Source organism: Centruroides vittatus, unplaced genomic scaffold, assembly GCF_030686945.1.
Source record: "Centruroides vittatus isolate TY-2023 unplaced genomic scaffold, ASM3068694v2 scaffold_3046, whole genome shotgun sequence".
Lineage (NCBI taxonomy): Eukaryota > Metazoa > Arthropoda > Arachnida > Scorpiones > Buthidae > Centruroides > Centruroides vittatus.
In genome coordinates, this window is record NW_027122699.1 from 510,874 (window position 1) to 529,755 (window position 18,882).

The following is an 18,882-nucleotide window of genomic DNA, read 5'->3' on the forward strand; positions in this document are numbered from 1 at the left end:
TATGCATCCATTCAAAACTAATGACATGGAAGAACAAATTTGAAAAACATTCCAGAAAGTTTAGGATATTCAGCTTGCAACACAAATCTTCTGTAGAAGCCTGAAGCTGGCTAGTAAATGTGACTGAAAATGTCTGTGCTGTATATTTTACAATGTCTTTTTGTGGCTGGAAATATGTGCAAGATTAATGTAAATTACTGTTATATGTAAAGCTGGAATTATTATATCTGTGGTCCATTGCACTTCATGCACACTTGCATGTGCAGTATATACACTCCACATCTTTCTGAAATAAATTTTTTTGCTGGATTTCATTTCTTAAAGAATAATTTATAAATTTAAGATCAGTAACTGATAATAATATGCCTATATTTATTGTATAGTTATTGTAAATTTAATAATCATGTAGTTTTGATTTCAGTTTATTGTATAATAATAATCTGAACAGTCATTTGTACTGTACATCCTGTTTGATTTGCCTGGTGAAAGTTGCTTTATTGAAAATACTCTTCAACAAAAAGTATATTTTGTAATTTTGTTTGGTTTTACTTTAAATCTAAAGTAATCTAACATCAAAACACAATAATGACTTCTTCTAATAACACTGTAGTGCATAACACAGAGACACAGTCTAAAAACCTTTCACAGTGTTGTGTACGATAGAGAACCAACGAACGTATTTGGCCTCGACCGAGGCCTTTTTTCAGGTTCAGAACTAAACGTCATCCCCACCAGACTGCCAGAACAGTGTTGTCCGTAAAATAAACAACATACATGTTGCGTTTCACCCTCCTCCTGGCACTGTTCGAATTCTTTGAACAGGTACCTCCACGCATGCGCAACTGAGTCTTCGTCCTTAAAGTTGATACAGGTGCCATTGACACTGGCCTTATATATTTCCCACGCCTCTAGATGCCATATGTGATCGAAACGGAAGGCACGCCATATGAACTTCGTGCTCGGGAAGTCTGCCCAAATTTCCGGGTTGGAAACGAACGTCGTAAGGACCGTGGTGTGCCTATTGTTTTTGAGGTCTGCCTGATGCTCCCTTAACCGTTTCTGCATAGAACAAACGGTTGCACCAATGTAAACTAAATCCCTACCGAACCTATCGTCTCTGATGGGAACGGAATAAACCCCAGGGGCGCTGTCATGATCTATCGCATCCTTAGCATTGCGTAGCAGGTCGTAAATCGTGCCGGATCTCCTGTAAGTGATACTAAAGTGACGCCGTCTAGCTATCTCCCTGTGTAGTGGGTCAAGCTGCTGGCAGTAACGGACGACCATGTGCCTGCCGTCCGTAACAGGATGCTGGGTGCCACTCGTCGCTGGCTGGGCATCCAGAACGTGGCGTGGGGTAAGACAGTTGGCGTAGGCGCGGGCTAGGCTGCGGACTAATCCTTTACTGTAGCCATGCGCCACCACAATTTCTTGTAATCGCTTAAGCTCTGCCACGGTGTCATGCCTGTAAGGTTGGTGTGTGTAAGTCCTCCTGGTTAAGGCCTTGAAGGCTGCGATTTTGTAAGCAAAGGGGTTGGATGAGCTTTCAGGTATATATAGCGGTATGTAGTCTGGCTTGTGATACACACTCGTTACAATATTGCCAGCACAAACGCATATGTTAACATCCAGGAAATGGGTGTGTGAGTCGCTAAACTGATCAAGGTTGAGTGAAAGGCCGTACGCATTGTTGTTCATGCATGACAGAAAATCATCCACAATTGGTTGGTTTGGTTTTTCAAAAAATGAATATGTCATCAACATATCTGCCATATAGACTTATGTTATGTAAGAATTTGGGTAAAACCTTTGCCTCTAACTGCTGCACAACTAATACGCATAGGTCCCCTGATAGGGGGCTGCCCATGGGTACCCCGACCTTGCAAATATGAGGTGTTGTTAAACCAGAAAATTGAGGTGTAGCACATGAGATGTGCCAGCTCCAAAATCAGATTGCGATGCCTGTGCGCATCCTTCTCACTGCCCCTCAGAGCGCAGAAGCAAGGTTGTAGCCGAATCAACAGGAAAAGGAAGACAAAATCTAAAACCGTGATGTGCGGATCCTGCCCCACCTCGGCTTGCCGTAACATATGCACGAAAGTAGTGGAATCAGTGATAGAGAACATATAGCCTTCAAACTGCTAGTGACGATCTTGTGGACGGTCTTCTCAAGAAGATACGTAGGGGATCTGGCTTTATCCAGGATCAGTCTAAGCGACAGGGTCGGTTTGTGCGTTTTGGCAAATGCAAACAGCCTGGGAGTGTCAAGAGAGGCTACCACCACATTGTTAAGTCCCCATTTCATGGCCAAAGAGGTGCGCGTGAATCTTGCTACTCTAGAATGAAGTTTGTGCACATAGCCGTCGTCGGTGGGTTCGCAGTCCATGGCCACGATATGCTGTTGCATAAGGGATCTGTACGTCATTTTCTTTAACAGCATGAGTGATCTGTTTTTATCTGCGTAGAGGGCTACGATGTGTTCATTTGTGAGCCATTTTTTGGTCTTGCGTATGAGGCCCCACATGTTGTTACACGGGTCCTGTTGGTGGCGCAAATTCCGAATGCGGCCTTCCATCTGTATTGCTCCTTATAGGTGTCGCTCAAGCCGAATGAGCCTCTCTATGTCTGGCATAACGATCTCCAGGCTTAGATTAAGAGGTCCAGGAGCAAACTTTGGACCATGCTGTACGACACTAATTAGAAAATCGGGGCAAAATGTCATCCCAGCAAGTCAACAACATGGCTTGTGAAGCTTCCCGGTGCGGTTTTTGCTTAGTCAACACCCACTCCAGCTTCTTATGGTACCTCAACTCCAAGTTGCGTGCCAAAATATCGTGGAAGCACGCCACTCTTCTGTTTGTGACAGCAAGTGCCGTCGGGCTCCACTTGAACAGCTGATTCTTGGCCCTGATCAGTCTATCCAGGTTAGAATAGAGGACCTTTCTAGAGGCCTTAATGCCTTGACAATGGCATTTGGAATGTCAAGTAGAATCATACTTGACATTCCATTGTCAAACTTATAGGCTTACAGGAAGGTAGCACTGAACATCCGACATACACATTTTCGTGTTGTTGACCCCCCCTATAACACGGTAGATATGTTTTGTGTTATATGAATTTCGCCACTTGTATGAGCCACTTAAATACATGAGCCAATCACAGCCCAGCTTGAAAGGTTTTCTTCCATAAAAGTAACCAATTTGAGACTAATTTAATTCAACATTTCCAAGTCACGTATAATTTTTTGGGAATAATCCATATAAACTATGCTATAAACAAAAAATTGTAAGATTACTTACCGAGTGTGCACCGTTTGACGACGCCATTGCTTAAGCTTGTTTTCGTCACAGAATGGCTCATCGAACGGCGGGCACGTGTTTCCTGATAAGTTATTTTTTTGCAAAAAATTCTCTGAACTTTGGAGACATCATTAATATAAATATAATTTTTATGGCCATTGAATAATAAATGTTTTTTAGTAGGTCCGCTGCTCGTTTAAACTCGGTGGTTTGTACAATATCCGCTATTGGTCCAGACTCAACCAATCCTGTCGCGACACGAGTCGGCAATGACGTTTTACCTTGTTATACAAATCTCTTTTAGTGTTATACGAACACAATCACAATTTTTTTGCCATATTATACGAATCTGTTTTATATGAACCCGTATTATAGGGGGGTGTACTGTATATATATACTTTTAAAGTTATATTCTTTTTTGTAAGAATTACACTTAGTTTATTATTTTGTTAAATGTTTTGCCAATAGATGGTGTTATGTGTAAATCAGCAAATGAAATGTAGATAGAAATTAATTGATTTACAGAAATTCAATAGATAATTTGGGGTGGGATGTACGACATTATCTAAGATAGAAGTATGTAAATGTAACTGCCGAGTTTCGTAGCAATTGGTTGAACAGCCTAGGAGTGTATAGCGAACAAACAAACATCCTCATTCATATACAAGGTGTCCACAAAGTCTGTGTGCAATTTTAAAAATATATAACTTTACAGATTTTTTTCTATCACAAATACTAATAAAAAAAGTATTAGAAAGCTTGTACCTAGTTTTAAGTAAAATTATTCAGTAACTCTTCAACACAATAATTTAACAAGTTTTTGAAACAAAAAATGCAGTGATACCTTAGTTTTCATCAATAATCCGTCCAAAAATAATTGGCGAAATCCAAAACTGGCGAAAGCTGAAGCAATTATTTCCATATGAATCAATGTAAACTTAATTAATTTGTTCTAGCACTCCAAAATACGTGCCAAAAATACATTTTATAGAGCAGTGATTCTCAACCTTTTTTTCATCACGGTACGCTTTTAATAATTTAAAAATTTGGCAGCACACACAGTTACTTTGGTAAGTACCGCAGGACAACTGGTGACGTCATAACAGTGATTTTTAAAGGCAGTTGGTTATTTAGATCACATTTTATAAACACCTTGGTAACTATTGGAGTTATCGGTAACACCGGTTACAATTCCCAAATGCGGCCTAGAACAGTAGAACTAATTGAACTACTTGTCTGACGTTGCTTACGTATAGGTATTCGCAGTGGCGGCACACTTCGAAAATGTCGTGGCACACTAAAGTGCTGCGGCATAGTGGTTGAGAATCACTGTCGTAGAGAATAAATATTGTGTTTAATACTAAAAGCAATAAGAAATTAATATAAAATGATTATAAAAGATTAATGTAAAGAATTAATGAACATTTAATATGGCATTTTCTTAATGAGATTGGCATACAGTCTGGTCTTTTTGTATATGATGGCCTCCAAAACAGAATTGCCATGTAACTGTTTTTGATTGATCCAAATTAATAATAACTGTTCGACATCTTCAATTGTTTGCAATCTGTTTTGTTAGCACATTCCCACCTTTTGCCACATTAGCCTCTTTTATTGCTTCCTTTTTCACCACAATGGAACTTACCGTGGATTGCGACTTTTCGTACATGCAGCTAATTTCAGCAATCTTAATGCCGCTCTTGTATTTTCCAATGATTTTCTTCTTTAACTTGATCATGTTCCTGGCCTTCTTCAAAGAGCTATTGGCTCTGGAAACTTTCTTTGGTCCCATGATGGAGCAAAAAGGAAAGGAAAGCAATAGAATTGTTTGACTAGACGCACGGGGCAATGCTCGCACAACAAGAAACAATGCCACACAGAGCAGGAAAATGTGTGAGTCTCCCTTTAGTTTTGCAAAATTAGCAGCAAGGTCACGCAAGCATGCCGACGAAATCCGACACAACCGACGAGAACCGAGACAAATTTTTTGCAGAAAAAATTGACGTGAAAACCGAAACCAACCAATAACCAAAGTCAACAAAAATCGAGGTATTACTGTAAATTCTGAAAAAGAAGTACAGTATTACTGTAATTTTTTTTCAGAATTATATATGACCCATGGCTTCAACTGAAGAAAAAGTAAACTGTGACCTTTGTTTGGCTGAACTTGGCTACAATAAAACAATAAAAAAATATAGATTTTCTTATTTCCAATACATTCTACATAATTTCTATCACAAATACTGATAAAGTAATATTTTAAATTACACACAGATTTTATGGACACCCTGTATATAGATAAAATAATTTTATATATTTATTTAAGATCTATTTCAATTATGCCAAAATTATTGAATTGATCAGTATTGTTTTCTTACTTTGGTCTTGTTTCTGAGACTTGCTCATACATGGATTATAATATTTTTGAACTTATTGAGATCAAAAATTGCATTCGGGTTTCTAGAATGCATTTTCTTCTTTTAAATAACATTAATCAAAATAATATCTTAGATATTTCATAGTAATAAAGGTTAAAGTTTCAAAATTACTTTAATGGAGTTTATATTTTACAGTTTGTGCTTCTGAATGAAAATGCTCATAATCAGAAATGTTGTTGTTTAGCATTTTTGAACATTAAATTAAATTTTTATAAATCAAAATACTTCATCAATAAATATATTTTTATATGTAAAAACTCATGTAATTAAGCTGCATTAAAACATCCTTAAAAAGTTTTAATTTATTGCTGTTCTGTGAAAAAATTTTACTGGTTTGCAGAAAAATATTTGTCCATACTGATGCTAGCGCAGTTGATTACAGGTGACACTTAAATAGCAATCTACATATCAAAATATGTACAGTAACTCTAGTTAAGCATATATAAGCTTAATAAATAAGCATAATTCATAGTCATATATAATTACTCGATCCGTGTAAAATTATAATTTCACCAGTCCACGACGAGAAAGGGTCGAAAAACACCGATCTATTACGTAGAATTTCTACAAAATCGTAAAATATTTCGGTTGTCGAACGTTAACCGAGCTATGTTTATTAGAGCACGAAACAAAATACAGGTTCACAGACCTGCTTAAATTACTGTTTTGAAAAACAAATATTGTTTTGATTTATGTTTCAGATAGGTTACTTAATTTTTATTGTTCAAATTTATATTAAGTGAATAGTCAGATCACTTCTTTTATAGGAAGTTTTGTTTATAAAATTGTTAAAATATAATATTGAACAATTTTATAAGTTGTAGATTCAAGTTGAAAAAATGATTATAAAATTATTTTTGATAATATAGTACACGCTTGCTAATCCAAAATAATTATTATAGGAAGTTGTTCCAAGTAGTGAAAAACTTGGATTAGTATAGTTATAGAGAAAATGAAGGAAAATGACAAAATGACTACAAATGTATATATACATTTTTAAAAGATATTTTTATGCTGATTATTTTATTGAATTTTTTGAATGATCTGATTGAATGATTTTTATGATTTTTGAAAAGATTATTTGATGCGTATATTTGTTGTAATGTTTAGTTCATATTAATTTTACAATTTCATTGTTTTTTTAAAGTATTCTATGATTTTTTTTTTTTTTTGGTTTTGTTTTTGCTAGATCATAACAACATAACAAAATTTGGTTCAGACCAGTAACAGTACATTGCATATAAAAGTTATGTATATAATTGATGGTAAAATATGTTTTATATTATTTTTAATCTTGTGTTTTCTCTTCTGTTATTGTAGGGGTAACAATCTTACTTTAGACTTTACTTAAATAAACATTCCATCATATATATTAAGTATTAAATAATAAAATATATTAGTTGTTCAAAAATTATGTATATGGCTAAAATTGATCCTGTCTAGCTAAATATAATTATGAACTTATACTTGTGTTCAAGTCTTCATTATTTAAGAAACTGTAATCTGGGATAATCAATTCTCTGTAAAATCAAAGTTGTACAGTAATCAAACAAATATAGGAACACTAAAATATTAAGAAGTCTGAATATTAATATTTTAACATTTCTGTTGATTTCTTTTATGTTTTGATGGAGTCATACAGATCTGAACCGGTTGTTACAGTAATTTTTTAATGTAATCTGAAGATAGTATTTTGATTTTGAAACTTCAGCCTATTGTAGTGTCTGAATTTAATGTGTTCCTGTAAACATATTTCAGATGTTGGAAAGTTTTTTCACAATTCTTATGGGAAAAATTCTATGTTAGAATTTTTCCCATACGTTGTTCAGAATAACCCCAATTAATTTCTCCAAATGATATGAATGCTGCAAAACATTGTTTACTTATCAATTTATGATTTCAACGTTATATTGAACATTATCTTATGTTATATTAATATAAGGTAATTGGAGTTTATAATAAACAATTATTTGTTTATTTTATCATTTCTGTTTAAAAGAGCCTAAATTTCAGGGATGTGGAATTAGTCAAAAGAAAATTTGTTGCTAGAAGAGTTGGAGTTGGTAAAAATGAGCCAACTCCAACTCCTGTCTTTTTATTACATAGTGCATATTAAGCTCCTAATAGGAGCATTAATTCTCCTGTCTTGCATTATAGGAGCCTCCTGTATTTCAAGATCATATTTTATGATGACTCCTCTACTTCATGATTTTTCTTTGCATTTTATTGATATATATCATAATATTCTTCTGAAGTTATATCAATTCTCAATTCTCACCCAAAACCTAAAGTACAGCGTCAGAAAACATTCACTTCAGAAACAGTTTTGGGCTCCTCTGGAGTCCTGCTTCAGGTGAATGTTGCCTTTTCTTTGACAGAACACCAATTTAAAATAAAAATTCAAATTTTCCAAAAAATATCGAATCATATCCATTGAGAATGGAATGGATTTAAATGGGAGACATTGGATTGTTTGCCTAAACATTATGAAAAATGGAATAAAATGCCATGCGTCAGTACGGGCTAACTCTGGTATAGAGGTGCAATTACTGCAGGCTGGTATCCTGGTAATGTTGCAATGCATCAACCATCTTAGATTCTTGTAAACTCAGAAATTTTTAAGGCAGGTTTAAACAGCACATATATTAATTACAAGAACTTTCACTGTTGGCAACTTGGTAGGCCTTCCTTTATGAACTGATGTTATAATATTTGGTTACTGTAGGGCCTATGGTGCATGCCTGTACTGATGCATGGTGTTTTATTCCATTTTTCATAATGTTAAGGCAAACAAACCAACACCTCGCATTTAAATCCATTCCATTCTCAATGGATATGATTCAATATTTTTTTGAAAAATTCGAATTTTTATTTTAAATTGGTGTTCTGTCAAAGAAAAGTCAACATTCACCTGAAGCAGGACTCCAGAGGAGCCCAAAAACGTTTGTGAAGTGAATATTTTCTGATACTGGATTTTCGGTTTTGGGTGAGAATTATTTAACACCTGCTATGTTGTGTTCTCTGTAGAAATTAATATGATAATATACATCATATTATATTATATATTAATTTATATTCAAATGCATTGTGTTAGTTAATTCTAAATTTTTATTATCAAAAAGTCTCATATAAAATGGCTAAGAATGCTTGGGTTAAATCTAATGTTTTTGAATACTTATCCTTTTTTTCATGGTTTTTCTTTATCACCACTATTATCTTTGTCAATAAACAACAACTAACCTGTTATATATAAAGACCAACAACTGCCGAATTATCGGGCTAGCAAATAGCTATAGTAATATTAATAATTTAAGTTAATTTGGTACTAGAGTTAGGCATTAGGCGCCATCTCTTGCTAAATTTAATAATTAGAATTTTAATTAAATTATTTAAATAAATTTAGGCTTAACTGGAAGAAAAGAATCGGCCCGAAGCGGGATTCGAACCCGCAACTTCTGCTATCCGTGCAGACACGTTACCAGTTACGCTACCCGGACCTTCGGTCCGATCCTCCCCTTCCAGTTGATATAAGATTACCGTACGACCATCGACGGCTATTACAATGCCGGCTGGGGACACATTAATTGCCCACGTCCTCCCAAAGGCACTCAACCGGCCATCGCATATTTAAATTATTTAATTAAAAATTCTAATTATTAAATTTAGCAAGAGATGGCGCTAACGCCTAACTCTAGTACCAAATTAACTTAAATTATTAATATTACTATAGCCATTTGCTAGCCCGATAATTCCGCAGTTGTTGGTCTTTATTATCTTTATCTCCAACCACCTATTACACACAATGTTTTTTTGAATACTTTATTATAACCACAGATAAAAACATTGTGTGTAATAAATAGGTGGTTGGAGATAAAGATAATAGTGGTGATAAAGAAAAACCATGAAAAAAAGGATAAGTATTTATTTACATACATCAAAGCCTGTTACCGGTGTGAAACTCAAAAAACAACAAAAAAAATGAAAAAAAAACCAGTTTTCCACAAACATTTTGAATCATAAACGGTTCTTCTTCGGGTGAAAGTGAATTTCCGATAGAATGCAATTAAATAAGAACGTGATTTGAAATTTGAATACTTGTTTCTTGATGACATCCCACTGGGCATGCGCACTCTAGTTGGTAGCAATTGACGAGCTTTATAGGTCTTTGTCCATTAGTGCTTGCCTTGCTATGGACAGATTTAATTCCTCTTTGTGGTTGATACAAATGTTGTTGAGGCTAGATCTGTTGATTTGGATAAGTATTTTCTGTTTCAATAGAATGTCTAATAATTCACTTAAAAAAAAATGCTCAAAAAGTAGTGTGATGATTCACTTATTAGTAATGAAATGCTATTCTGGGTTAATATAATCAAAATATATTTGAAGTAAGTATTTAGAGGCAGAAGCCAGACTTTTTAAAATTTTATGGGTCAGAGTTGGAGTCGGGCTTGGTCTAGCACTTCACAGCTCTGTTTTTTCTAGGCCCATTGAGTTCTAATTCTTGTCCTTCACTGACTAGCCATCCCATTACGAACTTGGTTAGGGACAGTCTGACATACTTGGATAAGACTGCTCCTGAACATTTCATGGAGTTCTTTGCTCATCCAAAATTGATCCTGGATATCTACAGAATAGCTGGCTGACATTTTTACTTCCAGGGTCATCCATGAGGTCATTAGTGGATGTTGCAAAATAATGCAGTAGATCTACAACTTTCAGGCCCTTGAGCTCAATGTTATGGTACATTCTTACAAAGCATGAAACTGATAAGTGGCACCATCCTCATTCTATGAAAATGAGGATAATCAAAGTAGCCTCAGGATGTGTGACTATTTCAATCATATTATTCATTTGCATATTTTAACATTGGAAATCAAAAGTTAGGCTTTTTGTGGCGATTTTCTTTAGATATCATTCTTTTTAAAAAAGGAAAATGTATAATCTCCTTCCCTAAAAACTCAATAAAGTTGCATTATTTTATTTATTCTAAATAAATAGATGCTTTAGTACAGTGGTTCCCAACCTTTTCTAGGATGCGGAACACTTTTGTCAGCAATTTTCTTTAGCGGAACACTTACTTAACCTAATATGCAGTACGGACGCCTGTTAACAGGGCAATTTATTAGAATTGAGCAGTTACAATTCAAAATCGGTACTTTTGGCCCGGAAAAATTTTTTTTTTTTTTGCATCTTTGGAATGTTTTCTAAGTCTCCAAATTTTTTGAAAAATTTTTACCCGCGCGAAAAAATTTTATTGCGATTTTAATTAACCTTTAATGACGCACGATTAACGCTCAATTGTTTAAATATGAAATTTTTTTATAAAACTTCATTCATCCTTCTAAAGTTCTAGAGCGCCGATTTTACTTCGGTAAAGTTATTTAAAGCTATTTTCTGTTGTCAAAAACAACATCCAATAGTTTTTAATTTTTTTAATTAATAGATTTTATTATATATACGTTTAATTAAGTCGGGGGAATCGAAAATTTCAATTAAAATCGTAATTTTAAAAAAATATTTAGAAATATACTGCCATCTAGTATTCACCCTACTTTTTACCCTTCTCCTCCCGAGAGTTTCATGAGAATGTCCCGCGAAACACGACACCAGCTGTTCTCAAGGTCATCCAGCTGTGTAAACAATGACTCATCAGTGTCAAGTTTCGCACTAAGGCGAGAAAAAGGAAATTGTACTTTGAAGCTTTTTCTTCAAAATTAACACATTTCTTTCGTTTTTTTTCAGTTTTAAATATTTTTTATTGCTTTTAATATAAGGTTCTAAAAAAGTCTGCGTTAAAGGTTAAGTTAATATGAAATACATAAGCTTGTCATCAGTTATTTTATTAGAATTGGAGCAGTTATAATTCAAAATCTCTACTCATATTATTAATGCCAATGCTAAGACAGGAAAAAATATATCTAAATAACTTTAATGGGAAACTTGTGCCTGATGTTTTTTACATATTTCATTCAGTTTTTATCATTGCCTTTATCTTATTCGAAACAGTAGTACACTCCATAAGTACGAGTCGTACATATATATTTAAGTTTATGAAAATTTTATGATTTTAATGTTTTGATATTCGGAGGCTCGAATACGATTGTAACACTTTCCGATTTGCGACTAAATCTGCAGAACACTTGGGAGATGCTTACGGAACACCAGTGTTCCGCGGAACACCGGTTGGGAACCACTGCTTTAGTATAAACTATGGAAAACTATATTCATTTGAAGAGTTTTAAAATGATAGCCTTCATGTTCCTTCTAGTCTAGTGGTGCCAAATCTATGGCTTCTGGACCAAGTTTAGCCCATAATGCATGTTAATCCAGCTGGTGAACAAGTTTGACAAATTACTTAAAAATGATAGAAAGAAGACAATTGCAAAACCATGAATAATCATTGGGGAGCTACAGGTGCAAACTGAAAAAATATCTTCTGGGGCTATAGAAATATGGTGAAAAGCATGGACAAGGTCGACAGTTACGCAATGACAAAGACAAGACAGAGGAAAGTCGAGCACGGGTGTCTATATGGTTCCTCTCAGAGACCACAGATTCCAGCGAGATCTAGTATACATCGGATCTATGAAGTGCTCACTAAGCAAAAGAATACAGGAACGTGGGTATGATACCGCCAACCAAAAGCATACCATCGGCCTAGCTGCCTGTGCCACAGACCCTGAAATACAAGCTGACCTCCATAGGGCCAAATTGTTAAAAATGTCAGATCAGGTTCAACACCTTTGCAACCTTGAAGCGTTGGAAATATACAAAGTCGGCCTGGCCGGCAATTGCATTAATGTGAAAGATGCCGCCGATATTTTGTATGCATGGAGGTGGTGCTATGAGAAAAAAGCGTAAACAACACTAGCATGTTGCTAACGTTTCTACACCAGCAAATACATCGTATTATTTATTTGTGGGGATAATCTTTTACACAGTGCCTTGGAAGGCGTGAAGCTGGGTCAGTGTTGGTGTAAGTGTTTGATCAGGAATGCCACTTTGGATGTACGGTCAGTGATGAATAGGCAATGGCTTGGATTTTCGGAATCAGTCACTGTCTTTACTGACTTCCGTTTTCGTTTCCCAGTGAACAAGGTTGATGGCATCATCAGGCGTTTGTGCCAAATTTTGTATGGTACCAGCAGATATTGTTAGGAGGAGTGGTAGGTGGAGAGCGTTGACCGAGTCTGCCATGGCAGCTTGGGTGATGATGAGTTGGGGAACAGCCATATTGTCATGATATCTTTGAGATTTGTGCTGAGAGTTCAGCGATTTGCACTTTAAGTGCAGCGATCTTGGGGTCGTTTGTGGCAGGGATCGTAGACATGGTGTAGATGTTTGGTGTTGGAGGATATAGTTCGCTAAGACAGTTGGCGATTTTTAACAAGGGATTCAAGCTCGTCCTCGGATACGGTTAGTATTTTCTGCATATCTGCGGGAAGACGAAATAACCAAATATTTTTGAGTAAGTCCTTCATAACTGTATGACCCACGAGCATTCTCAAGCTTTGAAGTAACTGTGATAGCGTGCGATTGCCGAGCTTTTCGAGACGTCGAGCTTCGGACTGGGACATGCAGTGCCTGTTTTATCACCTTGTACTTGTTGGTGCTCGAAGGTGCAGCTAATACGTCCCGGACTTCAGTAGCCGTGCGCTCCGATAAACTCGTGACCACGTAGCTATATTTAGTTTCGTCGTGAGATACCTTAGCAAGAATAAATTGACTCTCTAGCTGGGTGAACCATAGAGTCTGGTTTTTGGTCCAAAATGGTGGAGGCTTGACCACCATGTGGTTGACAATGGGTTCACTCATCTTCATTACGTACCTGGTCAAATGTTACTAATATCTTGGGCAAAATTTCTGAATTTCGACAGGGATTAAATGTTCGAAAATTTCAGACGTTCTGGCTCATCAGTGTAGGCTATGGTCGTCGGGTACTATAGTCTTTGTCTGGTCGAAATGGTTGGATCTGGATCAGTGTACGTCCGACCTCGTTAGTCGCCAGAGGAAAAGGTGAGATTTTCTTCGGTGTCGCCGACATCGTCACTACGCAAGACCCTCTGGTGGCATTTGCACACTCAATATATATATATATTGGCACTCAAAACCAGCAAATGAACTCAAAATTTCATTGGATGGTTATCCATATAAACTTTAAAAATGGTTGTATTTGTAGTAATTTAAAATTACATCAGATATTCAACAAAATGTCTGTTAATTGAGAACATTTTAAATTTGGTTGAATTCAACAGAATGGTTGTACTACCTGATGAAGGCCTCTGAATGGGGTCAAAAATGTTTGTTTTTATTGGATCATATGCTGGAGTAAGTAGTGAGGTTTCATTTGAGGTGTTAGAAGGTTAAGGTGCTTTTAAACTTAAGCTCTTTTATTTCTAAATGTTGGTTCCATTCTGTATTTGATGGTTTTCATCTGCAGATGTTTGTTTGAAAATGGATGAAAACATTTAGTTGAGTAAATTGTTAGTTTATTTGCTGGTTTTGGATATCAGTATATATCAAATTGTTTGGTAAATCTAAATTTGTGTGTCTGAAAAGAGATTGTAATAGTAATTCAGTGATGTACTATAGTATGCAACAAGTATAATTTGAATCTCACTTTGAATGTTGTTTTTTAGTAAAAATATTAATTTATTTAATTTGATAAGAGAAGATTTCAACATTTAACTGAAACCAAATTAATTTAGTAATTCAATAATACATAACAGAATATTATTCTAAGTGAAAAATCCTGCAAAATTGGCATAATTTGACTTCATTTGTTATTTCTGAAAAGAAGTTTTATATTAAACTGATTGTGCATCTTCTAAATTTTTTGTCTAAGTCTATACCACTTTTAATGAAATAAATTTTTCTTTCATAATAATGAATATCAAGCAAAATTATTAAAGAAAAAAAAATGGATTGGAAAAATTGGAGAAAATATATAACATAAATATGTTTATTAAAGATGATGCACAATTCTTATTATTGACAATTATCATCATCATTTTAATTTAAATCTTTAAACACAATTTATTAATTTTTGTTGTGCATCCACATCACAAAATTTCAACTTCAAGATTAGTGCTTGGTAATCACGTTTATCTTCGGTCGACATTTATTAATCTCAAAATGTTTCTTGCCTTTTTAAGGCCATCTTTAGTGTACGTTTTTCAACGATATATAATTTGCACCAACGACGGTCTTAAAAGGGACGAAAATATTTTGAAGTTAGTAAATGTTACTTGTAGATAAGTATTGTTGCTAGGTAATTACACTCTTTCAGTTTGGATTTGCCATGCAACTTAAATGCAACTAATATTTCTACATTATAAGTAGTTAATTGTTATGTCATTTACTATTGTGTTAATTTATTACAAGCAGTGGTGATATTCGGCGGGTTCGCACAGGTTCAGCCGAACTCGTTGTTAAAATTTTCAGTTTCCCGAACCTTGTTAAACACACGGAACATTTCTCAGTGGGTTTGTTTTTTTTAAAAAAATATATTAAAATATACGTATTATACTCTGTAATACTACTAAACTAGAGCCTTATACCCCGTTCGCACCGAGCATTTCAATCTAGATTGTGAGCAAGGTCGGGGAGTATGTCTTCGTGCGATCTCTCTCGACCATTTCAATCGAGGTTTAATTGCGATCGATTCAAGAGTGTTCTCGAAAGTAGATCCAGTCATAAGAGAGATCCCAGAATGCCACGCGCGCGAGACAATACAAGATGGCTGTGAAACACGTGTCGGGCTATGGACAGCGAAAGAAAAAGTATAATATATCTCGAGAGATGATGACACGTGTCTATTCCTAGAAGCGCCATATTGCGGTAAAGAATTTCTCTGCCTTGAAAAAAAAATAAAAAAAAAAAAGGTCGACAGCTCTAAAATACTATTGTTACCTGGCCTTCTCCCATGGCTCGTTACGTTCTAAATAGGCCACTGATTGTTAGATATATGGTTGCAAGAAAAGGTATTGTATTTATTTCTAGCCAAAACTTCCATTTCGTTTGTCGGTGATTGTCAGGGAAAAATTTTCTGCTAGCGAACCCCTTGTTAAATATTTCGAATGTCACCACTGATTACAAGTAATAATTTAAATGAATATAATTAAAACTACATTAAATATTTAAATGACCGGATTTCTGCTACACTGAGTAAAATAAATATAATTCAGCAGAAATTCAGTACTTTTGTATATACATAATTTATTAATAAATGTTTTTTATAACTCAAGAACATATTTTATGTGAATCAGTATGTATAATTAAATTTATTATGGAATTAATATAAATAATTTTAAATAAAAGGTGATTAAACATTTAAATTTGTAAATAGTAATTAAGAAATTATTTGAAAGCATGCAATATATTATTAAAGGCTTTTTTATTATTAAAATATTTTCTGCATGATAGTTTATTTCTATTTGCTGCCTATACTACAGTTGCAAGTTGCAGTTTATTTGTATTTAGGAAAAATGCTATGCATGTAAGAAGAATCCGAATTAATTTCGGTAGCAACTTATTTGTAATTGTGATGTTTTTTGACAAAAGATTCATAATTAATAAAACAAACATGAAATTTAGGTTAAAATTGTTTGTATAGATAATGCAAAACTGCACGAGCAAGTTAGCTAGGAAGATGCTACAGATACCGGCCGAATTGTACCGAAAGGAAAAGTGGTCGACCGCTCCGCCGTGGCTATTCGAAACCGATTCCAAGAAACACAGAGTAGACGTAGCATCCGAAAAGGACGTCTCGTACCTCGTTCACGTGAGCAATAGCGAAATGCAAATGGAAATATTTATTACAATTATAATAATTTTATTGAGTAGAAGAAAAAATTCAGTTCATAAATTTAAAATACTTTGAATAGATTTTGATTTTATATGATTTAATATATTGTGCATAAAATTTTAAAAAATATTACAATTTGTATTTATTCTATATCTAAATGAAATATCTAGTAATAAATGATAAATATAATTTAAATTTTTAAGTTTTGAATATCATGTTAATCAAAATAATTGTTTAAATAAATTAGTTTAAATTTCAAATAATTATTTTCATTTTAAGTAATGTCCATATTTCAGATATATTCATTTATTGATTACTTTAAACATACTTTGTAATTAGATAAAATATTTACAATTTGTGGAAAATTTTAATTCATATTATTTTAAAATGTTTTAATTATCGTTGTATTAAAATAAAGTGAAATCTGAAAAAATTCTACTTTATAGACAATAATTTTTATATTTAATTTCATATTTGGAAAATGGATCAAGTAAAATTACTACTACTTGATAGATTTTTTACTGCTTTGAAAAATTCATTTATATTAAAATTATATAAAAAGATATTTCACAGTTTTTAGGAGTTCAAACATTATTGTAATTAAACATTCAAGATTTCAGCATCCCATCTTGTGATCCAAATGTACAGAACACAAGTAGAAAACAGCATTCAAATGATGTCATATTTTTATTTTCCTGGCTCTGTTATATAGAAGAGGAAAAGTATGGAAATCAGTCAAAAAATGACCCCCTCTAAGATTTTACATGTTTGGATTCGGGACACTTTGAAACGTGGAGAAATGCAAAAGAATTTGGGGTTTTTTCTATATGTATGGATGTTTGTGGCACTCTTTTGTTTACCCTCTGTATTTAGTATTATTAATAATTCCTGAAATTTTGTAGGACGTTTTATGTACTGGGGATTTAAAGGTCAAGGGGATAGGAGATGGGGGTTGTGTGTCATATTTCTAGTATAATTAGACTTTAATGACAACTTCACTCGTTATTAGCATTTACAGTTTTTTTTATAAAGCTCATTCCTCAAAATTAAGCTTTTTGCCATTTTACAATAATTAAAAATATAAGTTTTTTAAAATAAAATATAACAGATGGTGCCGTATTCAGTTTTAAATGTTGCTAGGAAAGTTAAGCAACTCGTTGCTGGATTTTTTGAATTTGTTCAAGTTTAGACAAATTACATATATAATAAATATATATATAAATATATATAGTATAATGTAATATGTATGTGTAATATACTTTTTTTGTAATTTGGTTCCTTAAATATGATATTTGCTTTCATTTTTTTCTAATTTCAGGTGCATTCTTAACAAGATTTTTATTAATATTTCAGTTTACTCATTATGATAAAAATATCAAAGCCAAGTGATCACTGAAATGAATTGGACTATTTTTCTACTACTATTAATAATTAAATTCTAAGTAACTTGGTATTAGAGGTGGGCATTAGGTGCCATCTCTTATTAAATTTAATAAGTACAACTAAATTAATATTTATTAAACAATTTAGAATAATAATTTATTCTATTTATTTCTGGTTATTTTAAATGATGATGATAAATGATTTGTCAGGATTTGTCATTAAGCAAACTGTGGACTGTTATCAGAAAGTATTGTGACTTAAATTTCTCCATTGTAAAAGTGAAGTTGTTTCTGAAGTTTTTTTATAGTTCAATTTTTTAAATGTCATTATTTATTTGAGAATCGTTGTTATTATTTTTTAAAGGGATATGACATGAGTGTTAAAGGAAATGGAATAGTTTTTCTGTAGGACAAGAAAACACTAGACATCTTTCAGGTCTTTCCAGCACAGAAATTTAATAAAACAAATGTTTCTGGCTTGCTTCATAAGCTTTCTTCAGGTTCACTATTAGAAAATGCTTCTTTTATTAAGTTTCTGTGATGGAAAAGTCCAAAAGGTATCTAGTGTTTTCTTGTCTAAGCTTTAACTTTTTCAGGATAATTATTGATAGTTTTTCTTTCACAGATAACAATCTGCCTTTATGGCTTTGTCAGTAAGGATCATCCTCATATTTCGTCCTTCAATAGTAGGTCTAAGCATCGTCGGTGTTCATCAATTAGATGGCATCTTTATGGGCTCTTGCATCAGTCCAAAACTCGCCGAACTGTGCACAATTAACGTCGACGATATTATCCATAAACTAGAGGGTATAATGTTCTACAACTGTTATGTTGACGACTGCTTTGTTGTTCATAACAAACAATTAACCAACCCTCAAATCGTACTTCAACACGCCAACAATATCCAAAAGAACATATGTTTCGAAACAGAAAATGAAAATAACGGCAAACTCAAT

General features: G+C 33.8%; 1 protein-coding gene across 3 annotated transcripts in view; it reads left to right on the forward strand.

Annotated features, from left to right (window-relative positions):
- Nucleotides 1-18,882, forward strand: part of Mtmr6 (Myotubularin related protein 6) — an 89,528-nt gene that overhangs the window by 11,990 nt on the left and 58,656 nt on the right. For 2 of the 3 annotated variants that reach the window (XM_067285852.1, XM_067285853.1), the window contains exon 2: nucleotides 16,353-16,520. The exons of the other annotated variant lie outside the window; for it this stretch is intronic. In XM_067285852.1, coding sequence (XP_067141953.1) covers nucleotides 16,353-16,520 — 168 coding nt within the window. The remainder of the gene's footprint in view (nucleotides 1-16,352; nucleotides 16,521-18,882) is intronic. 3 annotated transcript variants of the gene reach the window in all.